The 20,551-nt window shown below is 43.7% G+C and overlaps 1 protein-coding gene across 5 annotated transcripts in view; it reads right to left on the minus strand.

Annotated features, from left to right (window-relative positions):
- dock4b (dedicator of cytokinesis 4b) overlaps positions 1–20,551 on the minus strand; it is a 146,813-nt gene that overhangs the window by 86,534 nt on the left and 39,728 nt on the right. For 3 of the 5 annotated variants that reach the window (XM_071386969.1, XM_071386970.1, XM_071386967.1), the window contains exons 3-8: positions 17,893–17,933; positions 17,491–17,546; positions 17,049–17,169; positions 16,014–16,162; positions 15,448–15,532; positions 2,022–2,173 (exon numbers count right to left, since the gene is read on the minus strand). In XM_071386969.1, coding sequence (XP_071243070.1) covers positions 2,022–2,173; positions 15,448–15,532; positions 16,014–16,162; positions 17,049–17,169; positions 17,491–17,546; positions 17,893–17,933 — 604 coding nt within the window. The remainder of the gene's footprint in view (positions 1–2,021; positions 2,174–15,447; positions 15,533–16,013; positions 16,163–17,048; positions 17,170–17,490; positions 17,547–17,892; positions 17,934–20,551) is intronic. The other 2 variants (XM_071386971.1, XM_071386968.1) reach the window with 1 other exon arrangement.

Consider the following 20,551-nt stretch of genomic DNA (forward strand, 5'->3'; position numbering starts at 1 on the left):
CTACTTTTGACCAAAGCCCTACGTCAAAAGTAGCGGGTGCCATTTGGGATGCAGACAGATTCCCCTTCAAGACAACACAGGTGGGAGGAAGATAAACTCAGCGGACACTCAGAGCTCCCAGACAACGGAGGAACACTGGGCAGACAGCTGAACAGCCCTCCCCAGCCAGAGAAAGAGAGAAAAAGAGGGAGGGGGAGAAAGTCATTAGTTAAGACGAGATAAGATAAAATGCTGCTGGCATAGAGAAACTCATTCATTTAATGTGACAAGTTGGCTGGGATAAGTTGGACGCGACGTGTTTCTCATGTCTCTGGGCTAGAAGATGCACAATTCCATCAAGTCTATATCAAGGTGAGAGTCATATAAATGATATAGTCAGAATCGTTTGAAAGACTATGTTTTGTGGTGGGGGGATTATGTCTATATTTGTCAAGCAACTGTGCAACAGCTATGAAATAGTTCTAAGCACGCTTACTTCTTAATATGAGAACTATCTTCTAGGTAGTGTGCTTAAAATGCATTTCAAACGGCATGGCATTACAATGAAGGACCAATTATCTGGCACAGGTACTTAGTGGCAAGCTTTTTAAAAGAAAGCGAGAGAGAGTGAGCTCTCTCTAGAGCTGGTTGGAGCGAAAATTATATACTCTGCGACAAAGTTGCTCGCTGGGAAAGTGGGAAAAAAATTGCCTTCATTATCATGGACTTCAGAGCTGTGAGTTACAGAGCCAAGAGAACAAACTTAAATAGGCCCCTTGTTAAAGTGAGTCCCACTGGCACTCTGTGCAGGTAGGTCTTTTATTCAGAACGTGCTCTGCTCTTATTCCCCAGTGCACACTCTCGACGTTCAGGCACACAAAGAAACACGCCGTCAACACAGCCTTGAGCAGGGAAGGTAAAAATAGATGTTCTCTCATGTGATATTAGTCACAGCAACACACAAAGGGAAGAAGTGTAGTGACTAACGAACTACAGGTTGAATAGCTTCCGGGGGGAGAAAACACGACAGAGCAACCTCCGTTGACAATTATCTGGACAACAGACTCTACAATGAATTCTAGGACCTCAGTCTACCGATGCCTACGAATGACTGTGTATTAGTAATAGTTGACTGGATAAACGTGGCTTCTCGTCTCTGTTGTACATGCTGAAACATTCACCCCGTCACTGTCGGCCTAGTTCCTGTCATGTTAGCCACCAGGGTACAGACGTCAGACACTGTCGTACAGATAGAAGACGCTTGAGCCACTATTCTCACATCTCCTTTTCTGTTTTGAACAATTGATTCATTTGCGAGTTGAAATGGAATTGCTGCACTTTGACTCCCAACACTCAACTCTTAAGAGGAAACAGTGACGTTAATTCACACAACATTCTCACCAACGCTATGAGTGTGTGTGTGTGGTGTTCCTTCCCACATAACCACCCGTGTGCCTCCCTCATAACTACTACCACCAGCCATGGCCGACCCCAAACCAACCCAGTGACGTGGCTTTGAGACAGACGTGTGTTTACAGCCAGATGAAAAGGAACATGGCCTTACCCACCTCAACTATGCCACCAGTTAACGGCTGATTGTGATGCAGCATTACAGTCCAGGAGGACTAGCTACAAGTGTGTTAGCCTCAACGGAGGTCAAGGGAAGAACAACCGATAAACTGCTACTGTAGATGCCAGAACTGGTTCAAATGTAATTCCATTGTTAGTTGCAAAGACACCCAACACAAGGTCAGAGGTCAGTTAATCCTGTTCACTTCAAAGCCACACCATGAGACCCTGCTTACCCCACCTACGTAAATATATAATGCAATACAATAAAACAACACAAATGCGTTCATCCCTTTCAATTTGATTTGGGGCAGTCGCCAGCGGATGTAAGACACACATACTATAATTTACACTTTGAGCACACACTTTAAAGTCGATAGGAGAAAATACTGAGAATGCATGCCCAATACAGTGTTTCATTCTAAGTAGTATACCAGTGTTTAATATACAGTCACAGTGGTTGCAACGTTTACCTGAGTGGCCTGTTCTCCCTGCCGTCATAGATGTGGAAGAACACCTCCAGCTCCTCTCCCAGGTTGGAGCTCATCAGACTCTTCATGTGGACGAAGAGGTGGTGCGTGCTGGCCGGCACCGGAGTCTCCTTCTTACGGTGACGGTGCTCCATCTGTAGTGTGGACAAACAGGAACCCGAGATGATCTGGACGGTGCAAACACCAGTCTAGTCTAGCGGTGCTTTATCGTCAAAGGATCTGAAATGTCAAAACCCTGACGAGCATCAGCCGGCGCAAACACGGGTCTAGTGGTTGTTTATTATCCGAACTAGGGAAGTCATAAAGACAGTAAGCTAACGCTCTGTACTGTGTGCACACAGGATTAGACATGTCAAAACCCTGATGGTCATCGGCTGGTGCAAACACACCGGTGGTTTATTACCCAAAGGTGTTTTATTATAGTATCTAGACACAGCCTTAACATTGGCTCTCAGTGCAGAGATTATCCCATGAACACAATTTAATCACTTGCCCTTTTTCAATGAACTGATTTATTCAGCTTTGACATTCATAAAATATTAAAACGATCTAATTTGACTTGAATTAAATGCTTCAAAGGGGACCTAGCTCTGTGAAAATAAACGGCAGCATTGGCTTTTAAGCTGTTCTGTCTAATCTGGCGTTTGCCTTTCATTTCAGGAGAGGAAAGCGCTTTATATCTGGTTGAGTAGAGCAGGTAAAGGGGGAAGAGGGGATTCAGATACACTACTGTTCAAACGTCTGGGGTCACTTAGAAATGTCCTTGTTTTCGAATGAAAAGCACATTTTTTATCCATTAAAATAACATCGAATTGATCATAAATACAGTTGTAGACATTGTTAATGTTGTAAATGACTATTGAAGCTGTAAAACGGCAGATTTTTTATGGAATATCTACATAGGCGTACAGAGGCCCATTATCAGCACTCCTGTGTTCCATTGGCACGTTGTGATAGCTAAAAAAAGGCTAATTGATCATTAGAAAACCCTTTTGCAATTATGTTAGCACAGCTGAAAACTGTTGTTCTGATTAAAGAAGCAATAAAACTGGCCTTCTTTAGATTAGTTGAGTAGCTGGAGCATCAGCATTTGTGGGTTCGATTACAGGCTCAAAATGGCCAGAAACAAAGACCTTTCTTCTGAAACTCGTCAGTCTATTCTTGTTCTGAGGAATGAAGACTACTCCATGCGAGAAATTTCCAAGAAATTTCCAAGAAACTGAAGATCTCGTACAACGCTGTGTACTATTCCCTTAACAGAAAATGCAAACTTTCTCTAACCAGAATAGAAAGGAGTGGGAGGCCCCGGTGCACAACTGAGCAAGAGGACATTCGAGTTTCTAGTTTGAGAAACAGATGACCAGGATGCTGGCCTTCGACAGAGTTGCAAAGAAAAAGCCATCTCAGACTGGCCAATAAAAAGAAAAGATTAAGATGGACAAAAGAACACAGACACTGGACAGAGGGAGATTGGAAAAAAGTGTTATGGACAGACAAATCTAAGTTTGAGGTGTTTCGGGATCACAAAGAAGAACATTCGTGAGACGGAGAAAAAAATGAAAAGATGCTGGAGGAGTTCTGTCAAGAATGGCGGAAGCAATGTGATGGTCTGGGGGTGCTTTGGTGGTGGTAAAGTGGGAGATTTGAACAGGGTAAAAGGGATCTTGAAGAAGGAAAGCTATCACTACATTTTGCAACACCATGCCATATCCTGTGGACGGAGCTTAATTAGAGCCAGTTTCCTCCTACAACAGGACAATGACCCAAAGCACAGCTCCAAACTATGCAAGAACTATTTAGGGATGAAGCAGTCAGCTGGTATTCTGTCTATGATGGAGTGGCCAGCACAGTCATCGTATCTCAACCCTATTGAGCTGTTGTGGGAGCAGCTTGACCATATGGTACGTAAGAAGTGCCCATCAAGCCAATCCAACTTGTGGGAGGTGCTGCAGGAAGCATGGGGGGAAATCTCTTCAGATTACCTCAACAAATTGTCAACTAGAATGCCAAAGGTCTGCAAGTCTGTAATTACTGAAAATATAGGATTCTTTGACGAAAGCAAAGTTTGAAGGACACAATTATTATTTCAATTAAAAATCATTATTTATAACCTTGTCAACATCTCGACTATATTTCCTATTCATTTTGCAACTCATTTCATGTATGTTTTCATGGAAAACAAGGAGATTTCTAAGTGACCCCAAACTATTGAACGGTAGTGTATATGTCAAATGTATGCTGCATTTTTACCCTTTTGTTCCAATACCCATTAAAGGGGCAATCAGCAATTGCAGCATCCATTTTTTGGACATATAAATGAATGATATGTACCCATTGATTCTTGAAGAATATAACGTATAAATGCCTCATGAGTTAGTTCAACTGTCACACCCCCATCAGGACACTTGTTTAACTCTAATGTTTGTAAACAAACCCTGTATAGCCTCACCACATATTTAAAACTATAACTATAACATCCCTCAACGTTTTATCAAAACAATGGCGGGTCAAAATGCTTTTTTATTGTTTCAACTGCTGATTGGCCCTTTAAGTGAAGCTGTGGAAAAACGATGCATATTATTTTCCCAGAAATGTGTTAAGCATTCCATGTAATTCCAGAGAATGTACGTTCACAGCACGCTTCCTTAATAGTCGCCCAAATCTAATTTGTTTCAGTTAATATGCTGCCCTCTTTGTAGAAAAAAATAACTGATGATCGGTCCAACACACACACGCATGAGGAAATGAACAAACACACACACAAATGCCATTTACACCTTTACAGGAAGAATGTCACAACACAGAGTGCTTCAAAGGAATTATATTTATTTCATTTGCGCACACATACACAGCACAATCAGCCATGTCAAACTGGGATAGAGTGAACAGTAGCACAATGTACCCACAGCATCAAGCCTTATGCGCTCTTAAGCACTGTATAATAATGTATTAACTCAACCAGGTCCACAGTATATCTCTACATTATTATCTGACACAGCAGTGTCTGGGGTAGTACTGTAAAGGCCTGGCGCATGCTTCCCAGCCGAAACAGTTTGGAAGAGACTGTGCATATATTATGACGACATTTTGTGGCGTTTTGATTTGTTTTGGACTTTGGTAAGGGTTGTTCGGGCACACAAAATATTTTCTTGAGGCAAGCTGAAGTTGGTAGCTGAAGTCTACGCCTCTTCGTCGGTGATTGGTCAACATTAAGGATTCTTCAGCAAAGTCTTTGTTGTCATTCAACGAGAGATTACTAGTTATGAATTTTTATTTTTTTACATTTAAATACTGCACCAAACATCTTAGTTAGATGTAAAATTGCGCAACTAAGATCTCCTCGGAAAAAATGTAAAAAAGACAGATTTCTTGAGTTAAACTATTTTGAGGAAGTGTATACTAGCTACGGCATCTCAAAATGGACATGCAGTACAATTCCCACTTTTCAAGCGATTGTCTGTTAAGGTAGTATGCGAACACACTCGTTAGGTTCGCCAACTTCGTCCACCTGCCAGCCGAACTGAAGCATGCGGACGCCTTAATACAGATTACTCACAGCTCACTGCACAAGTCTGCATAAACTGAGGACAGAAAAACACTGAGCTCACATCTTCCTTAGTCACTGTCTGTGTTGGTGCCCAGTACAAGGACAAAAGAAGAACCGGTGGCTAACAACTTAACATCGAGCCAGGTCCCAATCCAAGTCTTCCTTGCACGCACCCACTCATTCATTCCACCAGATGGCTGCTATAGTCCCTGCCAAAGGGAGAGGACTAATAGAGGTGGAGAAGAGGAAGAAAGAGGGATGAAGGAGGAGAGGAGAGGGCACCAGCAGGCATTGAGATGTTATGTTTCCCGCGGCTCACGTAACAGGGTTAAATCGCCCAGTTTAGTTTCATCTGGATTGAATAGGCTTGTGTGACAACTGATAGAATTTCATTAGCAGCTTTCTTCTCTGTCTCAACTACGCAGTACGTTAAGCAACCGAGGGGAGACAATATCTCATGTGACTGTTTCTGCCTCACTTAATACGGGAGGGGAACTAGTACAGTGTAGTACTGTAAGTTAATAAGCTGTTCCAATATTGTTCACATAATATATTTAATAATTATGCCATTGAGCAGACGCTTTTATCCAAAGCGACTTAAAGTCAATGAATGCATACAGTTTTTACGTATGAGTGGTTTTTGTAATCGAACTCACTATCCAGCTGCGACAGAGGACCAGGTTCACCAGGTAACATTTACCAGTAAGTAGCGTGAAAAACAGAAACAAGTATTGTAACAGTCTAATAGTCCCTGGGCTTTAGAGAGAGGGTTAAATACAGCCTACTGAGATTCTTAAGAGATCGAGGCTACAGTATATAAGGATCCTTCCATTATGCCTTTATCACATGAAACGTGTGGCAAAGGACAATTTAAAAAGAAAATATCCGGTTCAGGTCGGCACAATAGTGTGAAACGGGTTACTCTCTTCATGCCATCTCCATGTATGCCAGTGCTAATTGGAGACCGTATGTTGACCAAGGTAAACCTGAACTATCCATCACCACTGTTCAGTATGACAGTGTAGTGAGCCCTATTGTCCCTGCTCTGGGCTCTCTGACCTACAGCTCAGTGGTCCTAACACACACATCTGAATTACCGGTAGCGAGGTTGGCACAATATTGTAGATTTTTTTTTGCTTTTTAATCACCAAGACTGGGTCCCAATAAAGTAATAATATATATTAATATACCATTTAGCAGATGCTTTTATCCAAAGTGTTTTACAGTCCTGGGAATCGAACCAAGCGCCATGCTCCACCAAGTACTCTTGAAGAAATCATTTAGCCGAACACTCATGCTCTGATGCAAATCATTTGTGCTTTGTTGGCCAAGCGCACCCTGGTATCTTTCTCTAATACTCAGTGTAAAAAGAGGAACGGCACTGTTGTTCATCTGAAGTGCTTTTTCTGAGTCGTATGATCCAAAATTACGCTTTGGTTCGTTCACCATATTCTATTCAATTTGTGTCTGAAATCAAATAACGAATTTGACAGATGCGTTTTTGAATTGGATGAAAGCTAAATTGCTTTCAACACCTCAAGCGCATTGCATAGCTGTGGGAGCAATGTAGCGGCAGCAGCCTATCAGAAGAGCTGGAGGAATGGCCTATTGGGGGTGTGACTTTGAGCTTGAATGTCATTCCAGGTAATATGTTCACTGCCAGCACTGAATCTTAAAGAAATTGGAGGATATTTGTAGGAAATCTGATCAAAGTATGAAAAATTACTGTTGCTTCTACATTGATAAAGTTTGAACTTAAAGTTACTGGTCCCCTCCTGTTGATTAATTATTAAGGGGACAATGCGAAATCTTAATATACATTTTATACACCAACGGTAACATGATATTCTCGTGCCTAAGAAGGCATGTTTGCAGAGGGGAGTGGTTAATATTTGCTAGATAGCTACTCTACTGGTGCCAAATGTTTACTGTAAGGTGTCAGAAAATATAATTAAAAGTTGACCCTATTTATCTATGGCAAATATACTTATACGTTTCCCCTTTCATTTGTGTCTGGTGTTAGCTAGTTACTGGCTAACTAGGTCTTCATCTGTGTCTGGGGTTAGCTAGTCACTGGCTAGCTAGGTCTTCATCTGTGTCTGGTGTTAGCTAGTTACTGGCTAGCTAGGTCTTCATCTGTGTCTGGTGTTAGCTAGTTACTGGCTAGCTAGGTCTTCATCTGTGTCTGGTGTTAGCTAGTTACTGGCTAGCTAGGTCTTCATCTGTGTCTGGTGTTAGCTAGTTACTGGCTAGCTAGGTCTTCATCTGTGTCTGGTGTTAGCTAGTCACTGGCTAGCTAGGTCTTCATCTGTGTCTGGTGTTAGCTAGTTACTGGCTAACTAGGTCTTCATCTGTGTCTGGTGTTAGCTAGTTACTGGTTAGCTAGGTCTTCATCTGTGTCTGGTGTTAGCTAGTCACTGGCTAGCTAGGTCTCCATCTGTGTCTGGTGTTAGCTAGTCACTGGCTAGCTAGGTCTTCATCTGTGTCTGGTGTTAGCTAGTTACTGGCTAGCTAGGTCTTCATCTGTGTCTGGTGTTAGCTAGTCACTGGCTAGCTAGGTCTTCATCTGTGTCTGGTGTTAGCTAGTTACTGGCTAACTAGGTCTTCATCTGTGTCTGGTGTTAGCTAGTCACTGGCTAGCTAGGTCTTCATCTGTGTCTGGTGTTAGCTAGTTACTGGCTAACTAGGTCTTCATCTGTGTCTGGTGTTAGCTAGTTACTGGTTAGCTAGGTCTTCATCTGTGTCTGGTGTTAGCTAGTCACTGGCTAGCTAGGTCTCCATCTGTGTCTGGTGTTAGCTAGTCACTGGCTAGCTAGGTCTTCATCTGTGTCTGGTGTTAGCTAGTTACTGGCTAGCTAGGTCTTCATCTGTGTCTGGTGTTAGCTAGTTACTGGCTAACTAGGTCTTCATCTGTGTCTGGTGTTAGCTAGTTACTGGCTAACTAGGTCTTCATCTGTGTCTGGTGTTAGCTAGTTACTGGCTAGCTATGTCTTCATCTGTGTCTGGTGTTAGCTAGTTACTGGCTAGCTAGGTCTTCATCTGTGTCTGGTGTTAGCTAGTCACTGGCTAGCTAGGTCTTCATCTGTGTCTGGTGTTAGCTAGTTACTGGCTAGCTAGGTCTTCATCTGTGTCTGGTGTTAGCTAGTCACTGGCTAGCTAGGTCTTCATCTGTGTCTGGTGTTAGCTAGTTACTGGCTAACTAGGTCTTCATCTGTGTCTGGTGTTAGCTAGTTACTGGTTAGCTAGGTCTTCATCTGTGTCTGGTGTTAGCTAGTCACTGGCTAGCTAGGTCTTCATCTGTGTCTGGTGTTAGCTAGTCACTGGCTAGCTAGGTCTTCATCTGTGTCTGGTGTTAGCTAGTTACTGGCTAGCTAGGTCTTCATCTGTGTCTGGTGTTAGCTAGTCACTGGCTAACTAGGTCTTCATCTGTGTCTGGTGTTAGCTAGTTACTGGCTAGCTAGGTCTTCATCTGTGTCTGGTGTTAGCTAGTTACTGGCTAGCTAGGTCTTCATCTGTGTCTGGTGTTAGCTAGTTACTGGCTAGCTAGGTCTTCATCTGTGTCTGGTGTTAGCTAGTTACTGGCTAGCTAGGTCTTCATCTGTGTCTGGTGTTAGCTAGTTACTGGCTAGCTAGGTCTTCATCTGTGTCTGGTGTTAGCTAGTTACTGGCTAGCTAGGTCTTCATCTGTGTCTGGTGTTAGCTAGTTACTGGCTAGCTAGGTCTTCATCTGTGTCTGGTGTTAGCGAGTTACTGGCTAGCTAGGTCTTCAGTCAGCATGGAAGAAAAGGGGGAGAAGGGTCGTTCAAAACCCTGACGCAGTTGTCATGTCAACACATCCATCAGTGCTGCTGTGAAACGCATCACAAAAGACATGCCAAACGGGAGAGGTAAAATATATACAGTTGAAGTCTGAAGTTTACATACACTTAGGTTGGAGTAATTAAAACTTGTTTTCAACCACTCCACAAATTTCTTGTTAAAAAACAATAGTTTTGGCAAGTCGGTTAGGACATCTACTTTGTGCATTACACAAGTAATGTTTCCAACAATTGTTTACAGACAGATTATTTCACTGTATCACAATTCCAGTGGGTCAGAAGTTTACATACACTAAGTTGACTGTGCCTTTAAACACCTTGGAAAAAAACAGAAAATGATGTCATGGCTTTAGAAGCTTCTGATAGGCTAATTGACATCATTGGAGTTAATTGGAGGTGTACCTGGGGATGTATTTCAAGGCCTACCTTCAAACTCAGTGCCTCTTTGCTTGACATCATGGGAAAATCAAAAGAAATCAGCCAAGATCTCAGAAAATAAATTGTAGACCTCCACAAGTCTGGTTCATCCCTGGGAGCAATTTCCAAATGCCTGAAGGTACCACGTTCATCTGTACAAACAATAGTATGCAAGTATAAACACCATGGGACCACGCAGCCGTCATACCGCTCAGAAAGGAGACGTGTTCTGTCTCCTAGAGATGAATGTACTGTGGTGCGAAAAGTGTAAATCAATCCCAAAACAACAGCAAAGGACCTTGTGAAGATGCTGGAGGAAAACAGGTACAAAAGTATCTATATCCACCGTAAAACGAGTCCAATATCGACATAACCTGAAAGGCCGCTCAGCAAGGAAGAGGCCACTGCTCCAAAACCGCCATAAAACAGCCAGACTACGGTTTTGCAACTGCACATGGGGACAAAGATCATACTTTTTTGAAATAAAAATAGAACTGTTTGGCCATAATGACCATCGTTATGTTTGGAGGAAAAAGGGGGAGGCTTGCAAGCCGAAGAACACCATCCCAACCGTGAAGCACGGGGGTGGCAGCATCATGTTGTGGGGGTGCTTTGCTGCAAGAAGGACTGGAACACTTCACAAAATGGATGGCATCATGAGGGAGGAAAATTTTGGATATATTGAAGCAACATCTCAAGACATCAGTCAGGAAGTTAAAGCTTGGTCACAAATGGGTCTTCCAAATGGACAATGACCCCAAGCATACTTCCAAAGTAGAACATTTGTGGGCAGAACTGAAAAAGCAGGTGCGAGCAAGGAGGCCTACAAACATGACTCAGTTACACCAGCTCTGTCAGGGGGAATGGGCCAAAATTCACCCAACTTATTGTGGACTTGTGGAAGGCTACCCAAAACGTTTGACCCAAGTTAAACAATTTAAAGGCAATGCTATCAAATATTAATTGAGTGCATGTAAACTTCTGACCCACTGGGAATGTGATGAAAGAAATAAAAGCTGAAATAAATAGTTCTCTCTACTATTATTTTGACATTTCACATTCTTAAAATAAAGTGGTGATCCTAACTGACCTAGGACAGGGAATTTTTGCTAGGATTAAATGTCAGGAACTGTGAAAAACTGAGTTTAAATGTGTTTGGCTAAGGTGTATTTAAACTTCCGACTTCAGCTGTGTGTGTGTGTGTGTGTGTGTGTGTGTGTGTGTGTGTGTGTGTGTGTGTGTGTGTGTGTGTATATATATATAGTTAATGCAATTTCAATGTTGTTTGAGTTGCTTTGTGCATCACCAATGTAGCTTGAGGTGATTTTTACTGCAACACTGCATCCAAGTTTCTTGGCATAGATGTTTCAAAAGAGCTGTCACTCAAGGTGAGCTCATGAATATAAGCTCCTCCTGGTAGTTAACCATGAGAGGAAAAAGTACTTTCAGACTGTACAGGATTTTAAAATAATATCTGCATCAGTAATGTGATAGTAAAGAGCTGGTCACAATATTGTAACCAGTTCATGTGAAAGTCGCATGTAAAGAAAGTGTTTGGAGATATTATTTCATGTTATGGAACCAACTTAATATTTTGATTAAAAGGAAATATATTTAATTGCTTGTAACCCAATTAAAGAAATGTGGATAGGTAAAAATCTAAAATGTACTTGTTTCAAAATGGGTTGTATATATATATATATTAGTTTGAATTTGTTATTTATTAGGTTTAACAACAGGATAAAAGTAAGTTCAATGTTCAAAGAAATACGTTGCAACTTGAAATATAGGTTTGTTAATAATCAAATATAACAGTTGGCATTGAATCATATTTGGTTTCAACAAATGTTTTTAAAAATTTTTAAACCTAACCCATTTAGTTGTAAACAGTGTTTTTTTTAGGTTGATCCAAATAGTCATTTTTCACAGTGCACACCTATAGTAACTGTAGGGCTTGGTCGATGGACTCAGAGAGAAGACATTTCCTCATCTGCTTGTACATACACAAGTTGAATCTTCCAAAGCACTCCATCCGCAACTAGGGCTGTGGCGGTCATGTAATTATGTCAGCCGGTTATTGTCATGCAAAAGACTGCCGGTCTCACGTTTAGCATCTACAGGCCTCCACACACGCTGATGCGCGCGCCTTTGGAACATCTAAAATTTTCAAAATATATAATAAATCAATTGAATATACCCATCACAATACATCCATTATTTATTTTAGGAAGGTCTAAAGAAACATGATGATATGCAGAAAATTATTTCAGAAGAGCAGAATATGAGTTGGCCTACTGTATGTTATCTGCCTATGTGCCATGCCATAGGCTGTAGGCTTGTTCATGCCATTACTTTATATTATATGATTTTATAGTAAGAAGATTATAATTCAACTCAGCTGAATAACAGAGAAAGGATATGTTTCCCATTCCGGAGCTAGAGTGCGCATACGAAGTAGCTATGTTGAGCGTAGAAGTGATCATTTGAAACAGGTCCAATATGCTAGATTTAGAGGTACTTGACAACTTTAACTGTGAATGATAAAAACCTTTGAATGCCTAAGAAACCCAAAGATATATAGGCTGCATGATACGACGTTAGGCTATTGACGATTTGAGAAAGTGCCCAAAAAAAAGCTTGTGCTCTTTTCCTTGCCTCAGGCTGCACACGCTGCTCTGTCATCAAGTGATCATTATTTCACCCATCAGACTATTCTCAATTTAATCTTGTCTTTACTAATATGTCAAATTTGCTTAGATTTAGAATGGCCCATTATGAAAATGGGCAGGAACAGACGTAAGAGGAAAAAGACATCAACCGTATGCACTCGAATAGCGAATGGAGGCTACTTTCCCGCTGGTTCGTCCAATGTCGGGTAGGCTACTCCGGTTATTTCACTGAATAGCAGGTTATATTCCGTCCAAACTATGTATGCCATGGCCTCTCCAACCCTGTTCCTGCAGCTACCCAGTGCTTAGTTCGGGAACATCGATTGTAACATGTTTTCCCAACAGAACATACACAAAATGATCAATGATCAAACATCTCATTCCAAAATTATGGGCATTAATATGGAGTAAGGCCTGGCTTGCAGTCGGCGTTCCAATTCATCCAAAAGATATTAGATGGGGTTGAGGTCAGGGCTCTGTGCAGGCTAGTCAAGTTCTTCCACACCAATCTCAGTTCTGTATGGACCTCGCGTTGTGTATGGGAGCACTGTCATGCTGAAACAGGAAAGGGCCTTCCCCAACCTGTTGCCACAAAATTGGAAGCACAGAATCATCTAGAATGTCATTGTATGCTGTAGCGTTAAGATTCCCCTTCACTGGAAGCCCAAACCATGAAAGAGTCCCAGACCATAATTCCTCCTCTACCAAACTTAAACTTTACAGTTGGCAGGTAGCATTCTCCTGGCATCCGCCAAAACCAAATTTGTCTGTTGGACTGCCAGATAGTGAAGCGTGATTCATTACTCCAGAGTGCGTGTTTCCAGAGAACGTGGTGCAACCGAGAACACACGATTTTTATGCGCTACTTGCTTCAGCACTCAGCGGTACCGTTCTGTGAGCTTGTGTGGCCTACCACATTGCGGCTGAGCCGTTGTTGCTCCTAGACTTTTCAACTTCACAATAACAGCACTTACAGTCGAATGAGGCAGCTCTAGCAATGCATAAATTGTACGAACTGACTTGTTGGAAAGGAGGCATCATATGAATGTGCCACGTTGAACGTCACTGAGCTCTTCAGTAAAGCCATTCTACTGCTAATATTGGTCTATGAACATTGCATGGCTGTGTGTTCAACTTTATACACCTGTCAGCAACGGGTGTGGCTGAAATAACCAAATCCACTAATTTGAAGGCGTGTCCACATACTTTTGTATTTCATTAAAATGTTGACAGCCCCCCTCTCTGCGCACTGAAGAGGAGAAAGGGGAGGAGATGAAAACGCACTGTGGCGAAATATTCTGTAGCCAAAGGTAATGTGTCAGCCTATTAAATATGAAATATAAAAATGCCCTATTACTAGGCTATTCAAAATCGAATACAAATTCATTATAAATGCAGGCTAACTCTGAATTTGTTTAATTTAGGCTAGACCAATTACGTACCAAATATATTGTAAATCAGTTTTTTTGTCATGTTTTTCTGCCTTCTGTAATATGCAGGTAGGCAATATAACAGAACAGTCATCATTTTAATTCAGTGTCGTTTCAGGCTTGGGCTCATATAGGCCTATCAGTATGCATCATTCTCTAATATGCATATGGCTGTTTTAAATGAATCATCACCTTAAAAAGCGCTGTCCATTTCGTTGTGTTCGGCTTTGAAACAACACCCACAATGACCATGTTTCCCACTCAGTTTCAACCTGCTGTTGAACTTCTTTCGTCAAATTGATCACCACAGTGAGGTGAGTTTTAAAAGCACAATATTGTTTTGATGTGTTTTTCAAAACCATTTGCATTGATGTCAGAGTGGTTAGAGGGACAATAGAGCCCTGAGTACCAGGCCATTAGTGACCTGATGATCATTATAGAGTCGGGTACTACCAACACATGTCCAGAGTGCATAACAGGAGATTACCGTGACGCAATGGTCACACAGAATTTGACCGCAGTCATGACTCACGACTGCCGGTGTCGCGGTAATGCAACAGCCCTATCTACAACTCAATCAATCAAGTTTATTTTATATAGCCCTTCGTACATCAGCTAATATCTCGAAGTGCTGTACAGAAACCCAGCCTAAAACCCCAAACAGCAAGCAATGCAGGTGTAGAAGCACGGTGGCTAGGAAAAACTCCCTAGAAAGGCCAAAACCTAGGAAGAAACCTAGAGAGGAACCAGGCTATGAGGGGTGGCCAGTCCTCTTCTGGCTGTGCTGGGTAGAGATTATAACAGAACATGGCCAAGATGTTCAAAATGTTCATAAATGACAAGCATGGTCAAATAATAATCAGGAATAAATCAGGAACAACTCAATAAAACCACACAACGAGGGACACAACTAAAGATATGCCTTTGTCACCAAACAAATTAAAACGGGTTCTCTGATGCCTTTGTCATGATGATGGCGATGTTATTATTGTTTTGCATACATGACGACAGCAGTAATTTGCTTTGTTCTTCCCCTGTTGTATCTTCCGTCTCAGTTACTGAGGAACGACCGTAATTTTCCACATGCATTGGGCTTTTACTTCTCTCATCCCTCACTCCCCTCCTTCTCATCCCCTGTACATTATTTGTTTAGCAAAAAAGGACTAAGTGCCTCGCATCAGGATTAGAGCATCAGGCAGGGGATGTGGTCGCTATGGTTTCGGAGTGGGAGACAGAAGGGGGTGTGGGGGGAAGGGGGGGGCTGCCTGAGGAGGAGAGTGAGGAAGGGAAAGATGAAGGGAGACTCGAATGTACCTTTATTCTGCCTTAATAAAGCGTAAAATACACGCCTGAATTACAGATGAGAATACTGGCAAACACGCAGCAGTCGCTAGGGCTAGCTATGTGGCTTAATGCTAGAGAAAGGTATAGTGGACAGTGGATTGATGAGGATAGTGAGTGGGGAATACACATTAACAAGAGAACAGTGTTCAGACAATTGTTCCTGGTTTTGGGAATAGAACTCACCAGTTTGAAGAGTTCTGTGACGCTGATCTCGTCTGGGTCCACCATGCTGAACTCCCTGCGGGGTACCAGGTCCAAACTCAGCTGTCTGGAACACACACACACAACAGGACTGTCAGTGCATCAAACCATTCAGACAGGACACACTTGACAGAACTGCAAGTCTGCTATGTCTCACAGGGACATAGAGGCATAAAGGGGTACCCACACACACACTCTAATCTCCCATGCATAGATAAGTCTTTCAAAGCATGGGATGGTATAAGACAAGGAGAGGCTGTGTCACAGAACTCTTCAAACTGGTGTTGCAGGGGGGGCGGTCTATCATCTGTCCACACCCAATAGCAAGGGACTGACAGGTGTCGTTTTATCTGCCCGGGAGTGGAAAGTGTTTGTGTGTGTGTCTGATACAAAATGAAAAGTGTGTGTCTGTATGAACGTGTGGTGTGTCTGTTTGAAGGGGAACGGAACTCATTGAGCACAGCATGTGCCTGGGGAGAGTGTGACATTCAAAGACAGAGGGACTGGGGACTGGGATGCAGGAATGTTTCTCTCTCTCCACTACTCACTCGTTTCCCCAGTCCAACCTGGCAGTGATGTGCTGTTTGACGTCTTTCATGCGGTCGTTGGTGAGGTGACCAACCAGAACCTGTCTCCTCAGGTCCAGGATCTCATTCATCACGTGCCACAACCGATGGAATAGATCCCCATCATTCTTCTACAGAGACAGAGAGAGAGAGACAGCGAGCGACAGAGAGAGCACGAGAGACAGACAGTGAGAGAGAGACAGTGAGAGCGAGCGACAGAGAGAGCACGAGAGACAGAGAGAGCACGAGAGACAGACAGCGAGAGAGCGAGCGAAAGCGAGCGACAGACAGCGAGAGAGCGACAGAGAGAGAGCGAGCGACAGAGAGAGAGCGAGCGACAGAGAGAGAGCGAGCGACAGACAGCGAGAGAGCGACAGAGAGAGAGCGAGCGACAGAGAGAGAGCGAGCGACAGAGAGAGAGCGAGCGACAGAGAGAGAGCGAGAGAACGAGAGCAAGCAACAGAGAGAGAGAGCGGCAACGAGAGCGAGCGACAGAGAGAGCGGCAACGAGAGCGAGCGACAGAGAGAGCGGCAGCGAGAGCGAGCGACAGAGAGAGCGAGCGACAGAGAGAGCGAGCGACAGAGAGAGAGCGAGCGACAGAGAGAGCATGAGAGAGAGAGAAAGCGAGAGAGCAAGAGAGACATTTCAGAGTAAAACAATTGGGGCCAGACAGTCAGCCTGCTATAACAAGGAATTAATCACAAATTCAGACTTTCTGTCTAACAAGCACAGATCATTTATTAGACACAAACACAAGCAATGTTACTCATTAATATGCAGAAAAAAAGCTTCCACTGTTTGCTGCAGGAAAAACACCTGAGACAAAATGTATTGCCCACTAGTTGAAAGGCATTCCCTGTCTGCAATGGTTAATACTCAGGTCTATTCTCCTCTCTGCAGGAGGTGTGGGGTACACATGGGAACATGCACGTACATGCGTGTGTGTGTGTGTGTGTGTGTGTGTGTGCATGTGTAAATTCATGCATGTCTGTGCGAATTCCTGCATGCATTCCTACATGTGTGTGTTGAACAGTCTTTACCACGTAGAGCCGTTTCCACATAGCCCCCCAGTCTCTCAGGGTGGATGTCATCTCAGTGATAACAGAGTCCTCTGTGGGGATGACAGTCTCAAACTGCCTGTGGGTCAGAGAGAGAGAGAGGAGAGAGGGACATCACATTACTACAGCATACCTACCGAGCATGGGTTAAAATACACACTCGCGCGCAGTTAATAACGTATATGTCATTATGAGAGGCTGGTCGAAGAAGCACTCAACCTCCGTTCTGCTATTATGACGCTAATCTAAATGTTTATCTAACGTTTCCTCTCCACAAAAATGACAGAAAACCTACCTCACCTCCCGGACTGGCTGATCTAATAAGGCTGTTTGCCTTCTCAGAGACAGACACGGGGAGACACACACGGAAACAGACACACACAATACACTCGTTACTTACCCTTTGTTATTGATATGGGCGGTCTTCAAGTGAATGTAAGCGCATGGGAAAATACCCTGGGGGGGGGAGAGAATAAACCAAAGTAATGAATGGTGAATGTCATTTGAACTGTACCATTAAACGGCACTGCCGCTAACAGATTCGGTTAGCGAGCGTAAATGATGCATATAATCAATACAAATTAATAGCGCGCGTGTGTGTGTGTGTGTGTGTGTGTGTGTGTGTGTGTGTGTGTGTGTGTGTGTAAGTGCGTGTCAACGTGACATTATCAAACTATGAGCCTCTCCCTACTGACCTGCTCACTGCACAGCCCTCAGATCAAAGCAGAGAGCTGATATTTCTGAATCTGAAAATAGCAGCTGCGCTGACAGCCTCAGTGACACATAAGAGAGTCTCACCCACCTTGGCATTTGGATTCTTATGGACGAACCCTCTGTACCAGCCTGAGGAGACAAAAAAATAAAAAAAGACATTTTCATCGTGTCACCGTGACGTTCAGACCCGCCGTCTTTCTTTCTATCACTACGTTTGACCAGAGCACTATGAGTTTACAGGGTTGCCATTTGGGACGCAGCCCGGGTTAGTGAAGCGTCGCCACTTCAGCGCCGACAGCACCAGTCGCCGAGCTGTAAAATGGAAGGGAAGAAAAACGGCCAGCTGGAACACTTTATCACGGGAGGCAGGATTTTGTCGCTGCACTGTTTACTGCAGCCTACCAGGCCCGGTGTTACGTGGCACTGAGCACCCAGTATTTGTTGTGGCCACAGGCCAAGCTGGTGAGCCAGGGGGGTGTCAGTAGTACCAGGAGCTGTAAGTAGCACCAGGAAGTAGAACTAGTAACCCAAGGTCATAATGTGCTCCTCGTGTAAAGAGGTGCCTTGTGGTCTTACCGACTGAAGGACCTCCACTAGGCATTTTCTTTACGAACTCTTTCTAGGTTTCGCTTGGCCAGAGTGTCAGAGAAGAAGCTATGTTTGTTACCCATCACACTACAGTAGTAACTTGATGACACAGTATCAGCACTGGCAGAAACCATTTTTTAGTAACTTGTCTCCTGTCTAGTACAGAATAGATAGACCTTCTTGTCAACACCCTTGTCTTTGCATTGTGGGGACCGGTACATATTGTATTTCGTCCCTTCTTCCAAACCAAACACATACACTACATGACCAAAGGTATGTGGACACCTGCTCGTCCAACATCTCATTCCAAAATCATGGGCATTCATATGGAGTTTGTCCCCCCTTTGCTGCGATAACAGCCTCCACTCTTCTGGGAAGGCTTTCCTCTAGACGTCGGAACATTGCTGCAGGGACTTGCTTCCATTCAACCACAAGAGCATTAGTGAGGTCGGGAACTGATAATAGGTGATTAGGCCTCGCTAACAGTCGGCGTTCCAATTCATCCCAAAGGTGTTCGATGGGGTTGAGGTCAGGGCTCTGTACAGGCCAGTCAAGTTCTTCCACATCGATGTCGACAAACCATTTCTGTATGGACCTCGCTTTGTGCATGGGGGCATTGTCAGGCTGAAACAGGAAATGGCCTTCCCCAAACTGTTGCCACAAAGTTGGAAGCACAGAATCGTCTAGAATGTCACTGTATGCTGTAATGTTAAAATGTCCCTTCATTGGAACTAAGAGGCCTTGCCCGAACCATGAAAAACAGCCCCAGACCATTATTCCTCCTCCACCAAACTTTACAGTTGGCAATATGCATTGCGGCAGGTAGCGTTATCCTAGCATCCGTCAAACGCAGATTCATCCATCGGACTGCCAGGTGGTGAAGCGTGATTCATCACTCCAGACAATAAGTTTCCACTGCTCCAGAGTCCAATGGCGGTGAGCTTCACACCACTCCAGCTGACGCTTGGCATTGCGCATGGTGATCTTAAGCTTGTGTGCAGCTGCTAGGCCATGGAAGCCCATTTCATGAAGCTCCCGACGAACAGTTCTTGTGCTGACGTTGCTTCCAGAGGCAGTTTGGAACAATGGTAGTGAGTGTTGCAACCGAGGACAGACGATTTTTACACGCTACAGCACTCAGCGGTCCCGTTCTGTGAGCTTGTGTGACCTACCACTTCACGGCCGAGTCGCTGTTGCTCCTATTGAGTTCCAAACTGCCTCTGGAAGCAACATCAGCACAAGAGCTGTTCGTCGAGAGCTTCTTGAAATACGTTTCCACTTCACAATAAAAAGCACTTACAGTTGACCGGGGCAGCTCTAGCAGGGCAGACATTTGATGAACTGACATGTTGGAAAGGTGGCATCCTATGACAGTGCCCGTTGAAAGTCACTGAGCTCTTCAGTACGGGCCATTTTACTGCCATTGTTTGTCTATGGAGATTGCACGGCTGTCTGCTCGATTTTATACAACTGTCAGCAACGGGTGTGGCTGAAATAGTCTAAACCACTAATTTGAAGGGGTGACTACATACTTTCGCATTTATAGTGTGTATTAGATGTCAGATCATTTCCTTTGGGGAGTTTGGAATGCATCATCAGCCATCTCAGACGGATCTGTCATCTGTCTGTCTGTGTGTCCTTGAGCAACAACAGGAAGTGAGATCGTGACGTCCTGAGAAGGGAGGAAGGTTGCGTCAATGCTGTGTAAGTTAGCTGGGTGGAAACAGGAAAGTGTGATGGGCACCTCTGTCTGAAACTATGTCAAAAATGAACCCAAGAGTCGGCCTTGAGGCTCACACACTCCTTCGCAATACACAGCCAAGTAGGGACACACACACTGGCAAGCACACACACACCTTAGCATGTACACACACACACACACACACTCTGAGCTCAGTGTGGGCGGGAAGCAGGAACCAAAGTCTTCTCCCTCTCGCGGCACAGGAAACAGTAGCAAACTGAGAGCCTCCACAAACGTTTATCTCATCAAATAGAAGGGGAAAAAAGTCTATTAACCTTTCATGTGCAACACAATACTCCTGGAGGGACAGACTGGGGAAGGAAACGTGGCCCAACTTCAAAGGTTGACTACAGACCCAATAGCAGCCCATCTGTGAGTCACAGTGGCTGTCTGTGAAGCTCGAAGGGGGATTCATGGT

This window comes from Salvelinus alpinus, chromosome 37, assembly GCF_045679555.1.
Source record: "Salvelinus alpinus chromosome 37, SLU_Salpinus.1, whole genome shotgun sequence".
NCBI lineage: Eukaryota > Metazoa > Chordata > Actinopteri > Salmoniformes > Salmonidae > Salvelinus > Salvelinus alpinus.